The sequence below is a fragment of the Molossus molossus genome, unplaced genomic scaffold (assembly GCF_014108415.1).
Source record: "Molossus molossus isolate mMolMol1 unplaced genomic scaffold, mMolMol1.p scaffold_m16_p_10, whole genome shotgun sequence".
In the NCBI taxonomy this organism is placed as follows: domain Eukaryota; kingdom Metazoa; phylum Chordata; class Mammalia; order Chiroptera; family Molossidae; genus Molossus; species Molossus molossus.
Genome location: NW_023425345.1, coordinates 22,465,566 through 22,482,785, shown reverse-complemented (window position 1 = coordinate 22,482,785; position 17,220 = coordinate 22,465,566). Strand labels below are relative to the sequence as shown.

The window sequence follows — 17,220 nt, the reverse complement described above, 5'->3', positions numbered from 1 at the left end:
AGAGGAGCAGGTTATGTGTTGGGAGAGAGAACAGAAGCTCAGTCTTAGGCATATTTACAATGCCCAGCATACAAACGGAGATGCTGAGGTGGAAGTTGGATGTACTTGCCTTGCATTCCAGGAAGAGGTCCAAACTAGAACAATAGATTTGGGGATCATCAATGTATAGATGGTATTTAATGCCTTGATTCAGGCAGGGAGCAGAGACCCTAGCTACTTTACTTACCATTATATTCCCAGCACCTGACACAGTTTATATCATGTAGTAGGCATTAAGTTTCTATTAAATAAATAAATAGAATACATACAGACTAAAGTAGGAGCGCAAAGCAAAATCTGTAATAGACCATTTTGAATGAGGGCAAGAACTTAAAGCCTCTTATTTGAAAAGCCCAACCTATTTTCCAAGTTCAATACAGTCATTTAGATGCTGATTCTGCCTGATAATATAAACTTTTTAAAAATTATTATTGTTTAGGATGCAGCTGCTTTTTACTTCAAATTAATATGTGGCTTTTGGGACAGATGGCTTATGCAAAAATTACTCTTTGGTATAAATCATCTAGTCTTCTGGCAATTCAATATAAGCAGGAAAAAATTAGTGGTTTGAGAGGCAAAATTTCTATGTCCTAAGTCCTACATAACTGAACAAGTTTACCTACTCAGTCACAAAGCAGGAACTGTTAGTGGTGGTCTCTATTGAGATTCAGAGATATTGTGTCATTAAATGAGGAAATAGATGTTTCAGCTCACAGAACACAAGATGCTATTTAAATGAACATTACTATTATTATGCTTTCAAAATTAAAGATATTATTTATTACCATAATTACAACTTACAAACATCTACTGCTACTGTCTCCTGATCTTTGTTATCTGTGGAGCATGGATTGGATTTTTTAGAGAGGTGGACCAAAAGGAACCTATACATTAAGCAGAATGGCCTTCAATCATTTTACCCATGTGACTTTGCCTATGACAACTCCACCCATCTTCACTGGACCCAGACAGGAGGAAGGTCTTTGGGGTACCTGGTGGTGGTAATGATGCTATGGGGGGAGGAGTCCCAAAGGGTAGGTTCAAATTTAAATGTGTAAAGCCAATGCATTGTCAGTCAGTGAAGCAACGGTGCTTGAGGCAAGCTTTCCTTCGCCTTAGACTTTTGGGGAGCCAAGAAAGACACTCTGGAACCCACTATGGACAGGTAAGAGGACAGTCTCTTCATGGGTGACTGCTTTGGCTTTTGTTCCAGAGCAAATCTGAGTAATGATATTGGTACCTATCCCTTTTTCTGCTATCACTGTCTGATTCACTTCTGCCTGGTCAATATGCAGATTTATTTCTCTGGATCTGTCTCATTCACTGTTCAGATCTTACATGCTGTCTGCCCAGTTCTTCCTTCCTCTCTCTTCCACATTCAAAAGAGCTTTTATGACCATGTATTGACTTGTCCTGCAGTTAGAACTAGTTTGTCGTAATAATATCAACACAGCAAATATTTATAGACTCAAACCATGGAAAGAAAATAGCAATACTATACTAAAAACAGTAGTGGTAATTATGGTAATAATTTTGTAAATATTCTACTATGAAAACTGCTTAAAGATAAACTTTCCTAGGGAGATTCTACTGAATCATTTAATTATGTAGTGAGGACATTGTTTTTTTAAAATGCCAATATTCAAAATTAATTGCTTGAAAGTCACTATAACTGTGTGTATTATAAGGAGAAAAATTCAGTCAAACAAATTATTTAATGTCATAGGCCCAATTCTTAGGCAGTTAATGGCATTTTTACGAATTACCTAGACTTCCAATTTATTTAGACGTGGTTTAACTTTCTTAAATGTGTATTCTGTAAGATTTTTCACAAAGTCTTCACATGCAATTTATGTCAGTTAAGTCACTATCACAGAACTGATTCTATTTCTATTTTTATGATTACTACAAATGTATGATTACTACAAATGTATGAGAATGATACCTGATCAATATCTCATTTTGCTTCTTTTACAAAGAATTTACACAACAGAATTAATATTTTTAATGGGAGGCTAAGTGTTCTTCAGAAAATTTTCTTGAGAGCAAAAATGTCAATTGCTCAGTTTCAATGAAATTTTGAAAACTAATCTGAGGTATAAGTCAGAGGTAAAGGGCTCAGTGGAGACACTTGTACATAATGAAATGCAAAACAGTGGTAAAATCAGTAGTTGAAGTTCAGAGAAAGACCAATAAAAAAGAAGGAAAGATGCAATTCAACAGGAGGAAAAGGGAAACATATAATTATCATTAAGGAAAATAATATCTGCAGCGTACATCACTGATGGCACAGGGCAAAAGAGGATGACTTTGTCATGATTATTTTTAACTCATTTGTCTCTGGTTTGCATTGCTGGGGATGCAGCCAGCGTTGTGCCTCAGGGAGCACAGCTGTTCAAACAACTGTCAACCTGTAGGCCTCAAAAACTGCCTCTGCAAAGTCCTTTGTGCCCAGAAGAGAAATCAAGAAAACAGGGTGCTGGAAACAGGCTTCTAGCTACAGCTGAAGGGAAGAGATGGATCAAGAAAATTAACAGGCCATGGCCCTGAAATTTATTTCCTTGTGACAGGTAACTTCTGACAGAAACAGTGAAGAACTTTTGCATTTGCGTGTGGAATGGGAATTAAAATCCATCTGAATTCCTTTACCTATGTCATGCCATCTTCTATAACTTTCAGAACACTTTGTCCTCCTCATGGTAACAGGTCTCTGCCACACTGTCTTCAGTGCATGACAGTTACCACACCTTCCCCAACTCCTGCCCCACCCTGGTTTTTCTCATCCATACAGCCCAGGAGGGTAGGTTAAATGTAAAAGAAATTTATTGCCCTGGCCAGTTTGGCTCAGTGCTTGGAATGTAGGCCCAAGGACCAAGGGGTCGAGGGTTTGGTTCTTAGTTAAGGGAGTGTACCAGGGTTGCAGGTTCTATCCCTGGCTCAGTTGGGGCCATGAGGGAGGCAACCAATTGATGTGTCTTTCTCACATTGATTCTCTTTCTCTGTCTCCCCCTCTCTCCCTCCTTCCCACTCTCTCTAAAAATAATAAAAATAAAATAAAAGTAATTTATTGGTAGGAGATGATGCTTAATCTATTTAAAACTGATTGGGTCCCAAAGAGGATTTTTTCTTTCACTTCAGTATTTATTAAGCACTTATTATGTATTCCACTTATATGTGCTATGGGTTATTATATGCTAAGTATGTAACAATAATAATAGTAATGATGGTAGTGTTATGGTGATTACCATAATAAATTACTTTCATTTTAAAAGAAAGCCAATTATCAGATCTTTGTTAGCATCCATTTCAGATCCTTGCCAAATGGGCATTTTTAATTCTAAAATAATATAATTGCCTAATCTTTCTATTGTTTGACATACATAATGTGTATATTGGTGATAAATCTAGTTCTCTGCCTCAGGATTTAAAGTGTATTCCAATATGCTCCATGTGTGTGACAGCCATAAAAAAGCTCTTGTCCTTGTTTATCTGGTAAAGTTGACATTTGAGTACTTAATTTTTTAAAAAATATATTTTTATTGATTTTTTAAAGAGAGAGGAAGGGAGAGAGAGATAAAAACAGTGACATGAAAGAGATACAAGCTGCCTCTTCCACACCCCCTACTGGGGATTGAGCCCACAATCTGGGCATGTGCCCTGACCAGGAATTGAACTGGGACCTCTCAGTTCATGGGACCATGCTCAGTCCACTGAGCCACACCAGCCAGGTCGAGTACTTAACTTTTAAATTCAGGGTCTATCACATGTATCACAGTATAAAAATAACTATTCTCAACATATGTCTACACAAAGACTAGTACATGAATGTTCACAGAAGCTTAATTCACAATAGCTCCAATGTGGAAACAATACACAGGTCCATCAATAGGTGAATGAATCAACAAAAACTGATTGGTTCCCAAAGAGAGGATTTTTTTTCCTTTCACTTCAGTATTTATTAAGCACTTACTACGTATTCAACTTATATATGCTATGGGTTATTATATGCTAAGTATGTAACAATAGTAATAGTAATGATGGTATGTAGTATATAATGATTATCATAATAAATTACTTTCACTTTAAAAGAAAGCCAATTCCATGCAATGGAACACTACTGTGCAATGAGAAGGAACCTACTGATACATGCAACATCATGAAGAAATCTCAAAGTTGTTAAGCCAAGTGAAAGAAGTCAGACACAAAGGAAGAGATAATGTATGATTTATAGGAAATTCTGGAAAATGAAAAGTAATTTATAGTTACAGAAAGCAGATTAGTGGTTGCCTGAGGGAGAGGAGAAGAACTAACTGACTGAAAAGGTGGATGAGGAAACTTTGGGGGAGGGGCACCCTGCCAATGTTCTATACCTTGATTGTGGTAGCAGTTTTGGGTATTTAAATCTGACAGTATTCATAGAACTGTACATTTTAAATGGGTGAGGTATGTAAATTATACTTCAATGTGAAAAAAAAAGTGAAAAAAGTTTCAATTCTCTTGCCAGTAAACGGTATTCAAATCCCTGACGGGGTGTTTTTTACAAATTCTTTGCAATCTTGCCCAGTGCCATCAGGGGGCAGCATTAGTTCCACAAATTAGATAAATACATTTCTGGAAAAGACTGGGGACAAAAAACAGAGACACTCTTAGTGCTTTGGGATCAACCACATTGTACAGCTAGTGTTATGTTCACAAGTTGCAAAGAAACTTGAGTTAGCAGAGAGTATTTTCAGAAATTCAATTCAATGTAGTGCTTATGACATGCAAGATACTATCTTAGGAGACAGAAAACACAGAGGAAAAGGACCAGTCCCTGCATGTGAACATAGCATAATATTTAGATTGCATTGCTAAGTTAAAATAGCAGCAGAATATAAAAATTACATTTAAAATCAGTATAATCAAAATCATGTAAATATGTGCTCGCAAAAGACCAGAAGGAATAACAATTGTCATTAGATACTTACTGATATTCCAAATTTTAAAATTCTTTAATATTTTTAATTTTATAATATTCTACATTTTTGTAGTATTCAAGTTGACAATAGTCAACTATTGTTCTTATACTTTTAACTATATCTATAGTTCAATATATATGTTTCTCATAAAGTGATACTTTCAAAACACAAAGTCTAATTGGGGAGGCAGATTATCAGCAATCAATTGATAGGAATAAGCTGGAGAACAATGGGAAACTACAGAAGGGTTTTTTGTTATTCGACTTTTGCCTAGTGATTTTGGGATAGAGGTGGTGACAAAGGTCTCGCTAGCACAGTTGAAACTGCGGTTAGGCTTTGAAGGATGTGTAGGTTTTGCCCAATGGAAAAACGTAGGGAAATTCTTAGAGGACGTGCCATCAGCAAGATATTGAGAAAGAAAAAGAGACTAGTCCAGGGGCCTGCTGCATGAGGGGGCCTCAAGTGGTGGCAAAGGGCAAAATGCTAGGAAAGGAGGCTAGAAATGCACATTGACGTCCAATGTAAAAACTGGCCTAAACACCACATGAAAGAGTTTGGAGTTTATCCCATGAGCCGAACAGACTCCTCAGGGGTTTTTCAGCATGAGAATGACATGGCCACACCTGGGTTTGGTGAGATCACTCTGGTACATCATAGAAAAATGTTACTTTGGAAGGACCAGAAGGCAGAGAGACCGGTTAAGAGGCCAGGATAACAGATAAAGTGAAAGAAGATGAGAGCTTGGACCGACACAGAGAACTGAGAGAACAGAGTGGGGACAAATTCAAGAAATATCTGGAGGTGTGAATCAATAAATTGAGATAATTAAATATGAGGAGTAGAGAGGGAGAAGGATCAAAGATGATTGCAAGCTTTTAGCCTGGTTGCCTGAGGAGGAGAAGTCAGAGGAGAAGCAGGTCAGAAAGGGCAAGTCAGGAATACTGTTTTGACCATATTGAGTTTGAAGTACAGATTGGGCATTTAGGTAGGGAAACCTGAAAATATAATTATGGAACTGAGGAACAAGTTTGTCATTCCAAGTTATCAGCATCTAGAAGACAACTGTGGGAGGAGACTGTCCTGTGAGCACTTAGGTTTTGGGGTTCTTGCTATATCTCTCAATTGGTCTTACATATAAGCATGAAAAGGGTTTATAATGGTTCCAAGCTCACTTCTTGGTCTCAGACTTCTTGGTCTCAGACTTCTTGGTCTCAGACTTCCAGCAAATGAAACAAGAGCATCTTCTCTGGTTTGGCCCAAGTAATTATAGATTTAAGAACAGCTGATGGGCCCCAACTGGTTTGGCTCAGCAGTTGGAGCATCAGCCCTCCAGCCGAAGGGTCATGAGTTCAAATCCCAGTCAAGGGCATGTACCTGGGTTTTGGGTTCCAACCAATTGATGTGTCTTTTTCACATCAATGTTTCTCTCTCTTTCTCTTGTCTACCCCTCTCCCTTTCACTCTATCTAAAAATAATTAATGGAAAAATATCTTCTCGTGAGTATTAACAAACAAACAAACAAAAGAATAGCTGAAGGAAAGCCATGAGTGACCAGAAAATGAGCTGTACTCCTGCATCTGTCTTCCTCCTCTCACCCACAGCCTCCTGATGAAGCAGAGGAAGTTTCTTTATCATTTCAAAAATGTCCGCTGGGCTAAGGGTCGCCATGAGACCTACTTGTGCTATGTGGTGAAGCGGCGAGACAGTGCCACCTCGTTTTCATTGGACTTCGGTTACCTTCGAAACAAGGTATCATTTGATATTTGCTTCCCAGGAAGTTACAAGCTAAACTGTGGGCACTATTAGAGCCACCTACGTGCTGATGGTACTTTGAGTCTGTTTTACATTTGTCCTCACTAGATGCCTCGAATACATTTTTTTCTATGTCCATGCAACTATAATAGATATGCCCCAAAAGATGTCATTTAATGTCCTCCCCGTCATGTTGGGCACACTGATGCCACCCCTTGCTTCAATGCCAAGAATAACTCTCCCCAAACTGCTCCTGGAAAGGGGGCCTGGCTCTAAGGGGGTCTGCCTAGGGATCCCTGGTAGTGTGTGGGCTTTTAACTTTGTGCAGGACAAATTTCACAACACGAGCCCAGGTGAATTTTAGAGGATGTTTGTTAAAGCTGGGGACAGTGAAACAAGGAAAGGATGGGGAAATGGGCCTAGGCTGGGCTGCTTTGGCTCACTAAAACGTTAGATAAAAGAGGCCCTGCGTATAGGTTGGGGAGTTTGACTGGGATGAACTGCCACTGCCCATTGCTGCCCTGGTTGCAAGCCTCATGGGGTCCCTTAGGAGTTTAGGAGATGGTTGCCTGAGGGGGAAGAAGTGGGGAGAGGGAGGCACAGGTGTGCTCCCGGGAAGGACAGCATGAGCTAGACCTTGGTTTTTGAGGAGACTTAAGGCTGGGAGTTTAGGGGAGGTCTTAGAGGAGGATCTCAATAGAATATTCATCAGCTTTATGCTGATGTACCAAAATGAGGTTTAGTCTCAACTTTATCTGTCCTTGAGTGTGGTTGACAAATGGCATTAATTGCATTTCTGCTATCTGTCTCCCTGAATTAGGGCCATTTAAACTATTTACCCTCTGGTTGGGGAGGAGAAGTGCAAATCATTTATTTTCAAGTGCCCCTCTTTTAGGGAAGATAGGATTTACTAGATGGCTGCAAACTACTGTTTAACTATCTCTCTCAGTTCCCCATTCTGCCTGTCCTGGCTTACTGTCCTGTCTCAAAACTCTCCTCCTCTTTCTCCAGCAACCAAATTGCCTTTAAGATTAAGAGAGAAATCAAAAGTAAAAGCCTTTTGACTTGGGGGTATATTGTTAGCTCATTCAAGCTAAATTTTAAATGTGAAAAAAACAATTAAAATTTTTTTAAATTAAGGGGCAAAAATTGAAAAATAAATGATAATCAGCATCTAGATTCTAGAAGATTAGAGAATTACATTTTCAGGAAACTTCTTCACCCAAATCCAGATGGATTTACAGAATCTTCTTCCTCCCTCATAACATTTGGTGACACCTGGTGGGATCCCAGGGAAGAACCCATGGGTGGAATGTCTTGCCTGGCTTATTGTACTCTTCAGTTCTCTTTGCCTCCTCTGTATTGTATAAAGTCTCTCATGCAATTGTTTTACATTCTAATCTCTTTTCTATTGAGTGATATGACCCCTTCCAACTATAGAAGGCTTTGTTGTTACCAATCCTTTACAATCCTTCTCTCTTATGTAATCCTTTTAAGACTAGCCTGGTCCAGCCTATTTTACTGATAAGATTAGAAGATCCAAGAATTGGGTAATTTGTCTAAGTCACATAAGGGGTGATGAAACCAAGGTCTTCAGATTCTGGGACTTAAGACTTCTCTGAAATACTAAGTGAACTTGCTATGTCTCACTATGGGGAATATTACTACAATCACAGGGATCACACAATGAGCAAACACGTTATGTAATTGCTTCCTCACCATACTTTTTTTTTTTTTTGGTATGAGCCCCTAGCGGGAACCAAACCCAGGACTCTCTGGTCCACAGGCCAACACTTCAACCGCTGAGCCAAACCAGCCAGGGCACCATACTCTATCTTAAGGCTTCTAGTCCTTCCAAACACACATTTTCCACCTAGGAGTCCTGTGCATTTCCACAATGTTATATCACTAGGTACTTACAAACCACTTTCCTCCTCCCCAAAGGCACAAAAACTAACTTCACAAACACAAACTGAATCTCTACTGAGATAGTGTGATGCTACTCCATCCAAATTCAACTCATTTGGTCCACCACCCCCACTCTGCAGGGCCAAGGGTGTAAATGGTTTTGGCTCAGCACTGTGCTTTTTTGAGCAGTTGTTTAACCTTCCAACAACCTAAGTAGGAAACTGTAGTCACCCCAAAAAAGATCACTGTGGGAGGGAGATGAATTAATGACTGCAAAGCTATCAGCACCACAATACAGGTCAGTAAACATGAGCCGAGTCCTCTGCTCTCTCCCCAGTCGGGTTGCCACGTGGAATTGCTCTTCCTGCGCTACATCTCCGACTGGGACCTGGACCCTGGCCGGTGCTACCGCGTCACCTGGTTCACGTCTTGGAGTCCCTGCTATGACTGTGCCCGGCATGTGGCTGACTTTCTGAGAGGGAACCCCAACCTCAGTCTGAGGATCTTCACCGCGCGCCTCTACTTCTGCGAGGACAAAAAGGCTGAGCCCGAGGGCCTGCGGAGGCTGCACCGCGCGGGCGTCCAAATCGCCATCATGACCTTCAAAGGTAGGGGTGGGCGACCTCTCTGCTCGGCTCAGGGCAGCAGCTGTCATTCAGGACTGCAGTTCACACTGAGAGGAGTCAGCGGGGGAATCGAGGGGGGGAAACTGTACCAGGATTCTGGTTCACCTTTGGAGCCAAGGATTACCAACGAGAGTTGGAGGAAAAGAAGTAATGGCTTGGACACAAGGCTTTGGGGGGAGTGAGAATTAAAAAAAAAAAAATCAGATTTCTTGATTTGGGATCTGAGCTATATTCTACCTCTTGCCCCTACCTTTTCCAGATTATTTTTATTGCTGGAATACTTTCGTGGAAAATCGTGAGAAAACTTTCCGAGCCTGGGAGGGGCTGCATGAAAATTCAGTTCGTCTGTCCAGACAGCTTCGACGCATCCTTTTGGTAAGGGGCTCCTTTGCTTCTCCTTTCCTTTCTGTCATATTTTCCTGGAGCTAGTTATATTTTTTTCTTATATTTCTTACATTTTTATATGTGTGTGTGTATGCACATTTCATGTGTGTTTGTACATTTATTATACTCTCCTTATTTTTCCTCTGATGCAAACCTCACGTCTCTGTTTTTGTTGTCATTTCTCCTACAACTGGGTCCACTCTTCTGTTGTTTCACAATTCAGAGCCCTCTGCTAAGATTCCCTTCTCTTTCCTCACGCACATGTCTTGGTTGTGTTAGACTCTCCTCAGGATTTATTTCCCTCCTGGTAAAATTCCTTCTCCTTTTCCTAGCTCCTCTTCCTTCTCCCTCCCAACTTCCTTCCTTCCAAAATGTTACAAAGCATCCACTCAGTTTATTTCTCCCTTTCTCTACAGCCCTTATATGAGGTTGATGATTTACGAGATGCATTTCGTACTTTGGGACTTTGATACCAACCTCCAAGAATGTCACCTACAATGAAAAATCTCTGAAGATAATGGGTAAAAGAACAGTCCTTCAAGAATTTTTCTTCAACTCTTAATTTTTTAGAGTTTCGAGAAATAATGTTCATATATATGACTTTAAAAAATATATGTGTTGAAAATAGAGAAGGAATACAGGCCCAGCAGAGTAATGCTGCAACTGGTGCAGTTTTTAATGCAACTGCGTCCCCTACTGGGAAATGACAGAACTGCAGAGTCTGGGAGCACCTAAAGTGTCAATGTTCTTCTATGATATTTTAGGCAGGGAGAAAGCAGAAGATAAATCCTTAAAAGCATGGTGAGAGGATAAAATGTTTTCATAATCAGTATCCTTTCTTATTTGATTCATTCTGAGTTTTCGGTGATATCAATGATAGATTTTTCCACTCTTTTCTTTTGGGGTTCACTTTCAAGTGAACAAACTTCATCAGGCCATGATCTACACAGAACCTCCTAACGAGAAACTCTTGGTACTGTAATTCCAACTCACCTCTTCAATGAATTAATATCAAGGCATGCACTCTATGTTTTAAATATCTGAAGCATGTTTTTATGTTTGTATATAAGAGGATTTTTTTTTCTTGGTATGGAATATGCATGGTCACCTTCAGGCTACTTTATAATAAAGGAACTTAAAATGAATATAAGAACTGTGAAAATGATATCCCAAATGAGTTGATGCTTCCAGTAACAAATCTGGAAACACACATCTTTTTAAAGTAGTCCATAGTTTAGAAACCACAAGCCAATCATCACACACGATAATGAACAAATGTTTGGAAGGGAGTGGCTTGAATATTGAGAAGAGAAAAGTCTATTTTCTTCTATGGGTCTTTTAACCTCAGCGATGTCAATTGGGTCATGGTTTTCTACTTTTTGTACTTATCTGTTGCTTCTCTTGAAGAAATGTTCACTATATAAGAGAATGTAACAGAAGAGAATAATATTTGGGAGGCAGGGAATATTGAATGCCCAGCTGTGCTGTTTTATTCTTATTGTACATACATTTGTGGAAAAATTAAATATTAAAAATCCTTATTTCATGTATCCATTCATATTTTATATTATGCTGTATGTCTAATATTTTTGTTATTATAATTTTCTTTTCAAATATATTGAAATGGATTCCTTAATGTATCATAAATGTATACCTTTAGAAATGACTCTAATAACAAAGTACATAATTGTAACATAGTCTAACATGTCATAATATTGCTATAAAACCATTTTCTTGATTTTTAGTAAATTTTTTCTACAGGAAATTTGATTCTGGCTCATTTTAGTCAACTGAATAAATGATGAGTAATTTTGGAAGTTTGGGAGATAAATGCTGAATAAAATAATTCTAAGAATGGTTCATAAAGTTAAGTTTAAAAGTCAGTATGATGAAATAGACTTCAGAGTCCAGATATTAGCCCTTGCATCTATGTTCAACTGATTTCTGACAAAGGTGCCAGGACCATTTAATGGGATAAAAGAACAGTCTTTTCAACAAATTGTTCTGGGACAACTGGATGTCTATGTGCAAAAGAATGAATGTGGGCCTCTATCACTTACCATATACAAAAATTAACTAAAAAATTGATCAAATATCTAAATGTCAGATCTGAAACTATAAAAGCTTTAGAAGGCTATATAGGTTGAAGTCTTCATGGGACTTTGGAATGACCCCAAAAGCACAAGCAACAAAAGAAAAAAAAAAAACAGAGAAATCAAACGTCATCAAAAACTTTTGTGCATCCAAGAGTAGTAGTAAGAAAGTGAAAAGATAAGTCACAGAATGGGAAAAAATTCTTGCAGCTAATATATCTGATAAGAGTCTATAGTATCCAGAATATTTAAAGAACTCTTACATCTCATAACAAAAGACAAACTAAATTTAGAATGGCCAAAACACTTGGACAGACATTTCTCCAAGGAAGATTTATAGATGCTAATAAACACATAAAAAGATGCTCAATATCTTAAGTCATGAGACAAATGCAAACCTACTAGAATGGCCTGTGGTCTGGAGAGACCTGGGTTCGGTTCCCGCTAAGGGCATGTACCTCGGTCACAGTTTGTCCCCAGCCCTGGTTGGGTCATGCGGGTGGCAGCCACTTGATGTGTCCCTTTCACGTTGATGTTTCTCTCTCTCTCTCTCTATCTTTCTCTCTCTCTCTGAACAAAAAATGAAAAATGTCCTCGAGTGAGGTTAAAAATAAATATATATGTATATACAAAGAGACATAGAGAAATATCCAAAACATATTTCTAAGAGAATAAAATTTTTTTAAAACTTTGCATAGCTTGATCTCCTTTACCCTTTAATGTGTGTGTGTGTGTGTGTGTGTATGTGTATAGGTAGACCTTTTTTAAATATAAACATTCACATACATACATGCTTAAAGAGACAAAATTCAAATTACTAGCAGTTATTATCTCCAGAGAGATCAATTGGATAGGAGGAAGAAGGTGAAGAAAAAGGAACTTTCATTTTTTACTTCATATACTTTGGTAAAAAAGTATAACATAAATTTTTTAATAACTAAAATTAAAGAAAAGAAAATATCATTTAAAACCTAGAACTTAATAGGAATTCATTATTCTATATTCTCCAGTGTTTACTTACCAATACATAGAATATTCCACAGCTTTAAGTAGTCAAGAAAATTTCAGTAAAATAAGTCTAGCAGAGGGGATGGCATGGGTCTTTGAGTGTTTAGAATTTTCTTTTTGCCCTGCCGGTATCAGTGGTTGAGCATGGACCCATTCATTAAGAGGTCACAGGTTTGATCCCTGGTCAGGGCACATGCCCAGGTTGTGGGCCAGATCCCTAGTAGGGGGCATGCAGGAGGCAGCCAATAGATGTTCTCTCTCATTGATGTTTCTCTCTCTCTCCCTCTTCCTTCCTTTCTCTAAAACCAATAAACAAACAAACAAACAAACAAAACCCTTCCTAAGGAAAAAAAACAAAAACAAAACTTTCTTTCTATTACCAGTAAAACACTTTGAGGGTTGGGCTATCTGCAGGAAAGAGAATCTATCAGTCGGGGTTCCACCAGAGTACGAAAAACCAGTAAAAGGTATATTTCAAGGAACTGGCTTACTTGATGGCAGGAGCTGGCAGAGCAAGTCCCAAATCTGCAGGCCGGCCGTCAGTAAGAGCAGACTGAACCGCTAAGGCAGGATCTCTGAGGTGAAACCTCTGCTGAAAACAGCCTCAGTTCTGTTCTTAAATCCTTTAAACTAAATTAATCTGCCCCACCCACATTATGTAGAATACTAGTAGTTAACTGGAATTTAGAACTACAAAACACCCTAGAGCAACACCTATATTAACCATTTGATTAAAAAACCCAGGCCCAGCCAAGGTGACACAGAAAATACCTATCACGAAGAGTTTCCATTTTTTTAGTGCAGGCTGATTGCTTGTCATGTTCTAAATGCTTTACATACTTAACCTCACTCAATCTTTACAATTTAACCCCAGGTGCATTTAAACTTCAGTACCTTTGACTCTAAAGTCTGTAATGGACTTAGTGTAGCTCATTTAGTTGCAGATAACAAACCAACTCACTCATAAAGACAGGATTTATTTTATAGCCATACATAGCCAGTAACTGGAAAAGTGAGATGGTTTTACTAAGTGACTAAGATGTTTCTAGTGACTGGCTACTATTTCTGTTTCCTTTTCAGGGATCACATGGCCTCTGTCTCTCTTAGTGTTTCCATTTCTCCCTAAGGGCTCCCTCTGTTCACCTCCCTTATGAGCTGACTCCCTCTGCTCACTCAAGGTTTCTGTTCCACAATACCTCAACTTGCATATAATAATCCATCATGGATAGTCCTCTTGTCTCTATATTTTATTCTTAATCCTTATGGCTAACTGGCAGTTTTTTCAAATTTCCCAAAGGAGGACAATTTAATTGGCCCAACTAATATTTGGGGCCATTCAAAATATATTACTACTAAGGTGGTATCAATGGGAATTAGTAGACATTGAGAAGCGTGAAACAGTTACAGAGGCTTAATTTGATGAGGTGAAGCACTAGATATAAAGGTTGCAAAGGAAGAGTGAATGAAAAACAAATGCTGGTTTCGCCGCTGACTAGAGCGTCACTCCTTGATTGTAGTTGTACTCGAGAGAAATATAGTCCGTCTGAGCCCCTTTAGGTCTTACCCAGCGGCCTCAGTCCCTTGCCTAGCTGGCTGTCTCTCCTCCCCTTGGTCCCATAGCCAGTGTGAGTTGTACACATATACCTAACAGCCCTTAAACTCTAAACTCAAAGCCCAAACATGAGCTGTTTCTCATCATCATCCCAGGACTCCTTTGGCTTATTTCTGTCCTGCCTGTCCTCTAAACTCTAGTCCCATTGAAGGACCTCATCTAGGCTTTCAATCTATATGTCTATGCCTGAAATTTGCTCCTCTGCGCAGGCTGAGCTCAGCCCTTCACTTTCTGGTAAAAGTTGTTGATGTCAATAGGAACAGAACTCTATGGAATCTAATTCCATTTTCTCATGACTATGATTGGCCAGGCTGCCCATCTCTCCCTCCAGCAAAAGGAGAGGAATCATTTGTGTCTGCATCACACGTCTTTTGAGCACCTACTATTTTGTTGAACACTGTGGTAGGTACTGGTCCTGCAAAGGTAATGAGAAACAGTCTTTCCCTTAAAAAGCTCCTAGAGGAGGGAGAGAGCAACAGTCCACAATTACACAAAATTTCACACAAGGACGCAGATGTATGCATGGAAGAGCAGGATACCCATGAGCTGAATCTTTCTAAGTTTTAAACAACCTTTTCATTAAACTATTGTGACAGAGAAAAGTGCATGAACCATGAGTCACAGTTTGAGAATTTTTGTAAATACATGACAAACAGTAAATTCATGAACCATGCATCACAGTTTGAGAATTTTTGTAAATACGTGACAAACAGTAAGATAAAAAAATTACTAGCGACAACCACAACTCAGAACTGCCTGAAATTGAGCTGAATAGAAGTTTTACAACTATGAAATTAAAAAAATAGCCACAGTGAGACTGGTAGGAGGGGCGGAGGCGAGGACGGGCTGGTCCCACACCCACGTGTGGCAGACGAAAACTAGGAGGGACACCTCAGCTGGGAAGGTCCTCTCTGAGGAGTGAGGGGTCCCTGTCCCACACCAGGTGCCCAGCTCAGGGTTCCAGTGCCAGGAAGAGAAGTCCCCATAACTTCTAGCTGGAAAAACCAGCAGGAACTGAGGCTAAGGGTAGCTGAGGCTTCTGGAGCCCCAAGCGGTTCCTCTTAAAGAGCCTATGTACAGACTTACTTGGACATGCTCCCTCTAAGCTTGGAGGGGAAGCAGCTTGAGGGGTGCCAAAGACATACGGGGAGAAACTGAGCTGTTTGGCCTTGGGGCGAAGGCTGAAGAGACAGCTTTCTCCTGGACAGACGTGCTGGCGGAGGCTGATGTTCCTTTGGTGAGCCCTCCCTGGGATAACAGATGGCCATCGCATCTGGGACTCCAGGAACCTGGCTCACACTGTTAACCCCACCCTGGTGATTCCCTGAGGCCCCACCCCACCCCACCCAACTTTCAGGCCCACCCAAGCTGTTTCCAAAAGCTTCACCAAAGGATTGTCCTGTCTTGGATCCTGCTTCATATTTTCCTAAAATCTCTCAAACAAGCAGCAACCATACCTCTCGTTAAGTGGCCCCAGGCCTGGCACTAGAAGCAACCAGCCTTGGTTTACAACTTGGCTTTTCCTGGGCACCTCCAAGCCCAACACAAGAAGTAGCCATCTGCAGATCACTTTGTAGCTTATTCTGGGCCCCGGATAGAACACAGGCAGTGGCTGACCTTGCCCCAGAGCCAACATACCCAGAGGACAGCTTCAGACCACATCGAATACCACCACCCAACCACCTCCACAAGTGACACACTCAATGAGCGAACTCAGTGGGTACCAGAGCCCTGATGAAGTAAGTCTTGCTCTGTGTGGTGGGTCACTATACAGCTGATCCTCTAAGATAGTCAGAGGCCAGTGGTCAGTGGGCACAGACAGTCCTTGCAGCTTATCATCCTGAGTAAATCCCTCCCATTGATGTACCAACAGCAATCAAGACTCATTTACAACAAAAGGGTGTACAGTCCACACTAGGGGTGTATCTCGAGGGTCCAGCTGGGGTGATCAGGGAGGTTGTGCCACTGGCTCCTACAGGACACCTGCAACAATAGGCCACCCTCCGAAGCATAGGAGACATAGCAACTCTACCTAATACATAGAAACAATCACAGGAAAGCAGCCAAAATGAGGAGACAAAAAAACGTGTTCCAAATGAAAGAAAAAAACAAAACTCCAGGAAAAGAATTAAACAAAATGGAGATAAGCAATCAATCAGATGCAGAGTTTAAAACACTGGTTATAAGGTTGCTCAAAGAACTTAGTGAGAACTTCAGGGAACTTAGTGAGAACTCCAAGGAACTAAGTGAGAACATCAACAGCATAAAAAAGGACCAGTCAGAAATGATGGATGCACCAACTGAAATGAATAATTTACACAGATTCAATAGTAGAGTAGGTAAAGCCAAGAAGCAAACAATCGATTTGGAATATAAGGAAGCAAAACACACCCAATCAGAACAGCAAAAAGAAAAAAGAATCCCAAAAAAATGAGGATAGAGTAAGGAGCCTCTGGGTCAACATTAAGCATTCCAACATTCGCATCTTGGGGTGCCAGAAGGAGAAGAGAGAGAGCAAGAAATTAAAAACCTATATGAAACAATGATGACAGAAAACTTCCCTAACTTGGTGAAGGAAACAAACTTATAAGTCCAGGAAGCACAGAGAGTCCCAAACAAGATGAACCCAAAGAGGTCCACACCAAGACATATCATCATCAAAATGCCAATGATTAAATATAAAGAGAGAATCTTTTTTTTTTATCCTCACCTGAGGACATTTTTTTTCCATTTTTTGTTCAGATAGACTGGGAGGGAGAGAGATGGAGAGAGAGAGAGAGAGAAACATTGATGTGAAAGGGGCACATAGAGTGGCTGCCACCCACACGACCAACCAGGGC

At 39.9% G+C, this 17,220-nt stretch overlaps 1 protein-coding gene across 1 annotated transcript; it reads left to right on the top strand.

Annotated features, from left to right (window-relative positions):
* The first annotated feature begins 1,119 nt into the window (after nt 1-1,119).
* On the top strand, nt 1,120-10,137 carry AICDA (activation induced cytidine deaminase). Its single transcript, XM_036252758.1, has 5 exons — nt 1,120-1,204; nt 6,599-6,746; nt 8,995-9,265; nt 9,543-9,658; nt 10,084-10,137. Exons 1-5 carry the CDS (start codon nt 1,197-1,199, stop codon nt 10,135-10,137), a joined length of 597 nt encoding a protein of 198 aa, XP_036108651.1. The 5' UTR covers nt 1,120-1,196.
* The last annotated feature ends 7,083 nt before the right edge of the window (nt 10,138-17,220 follow it).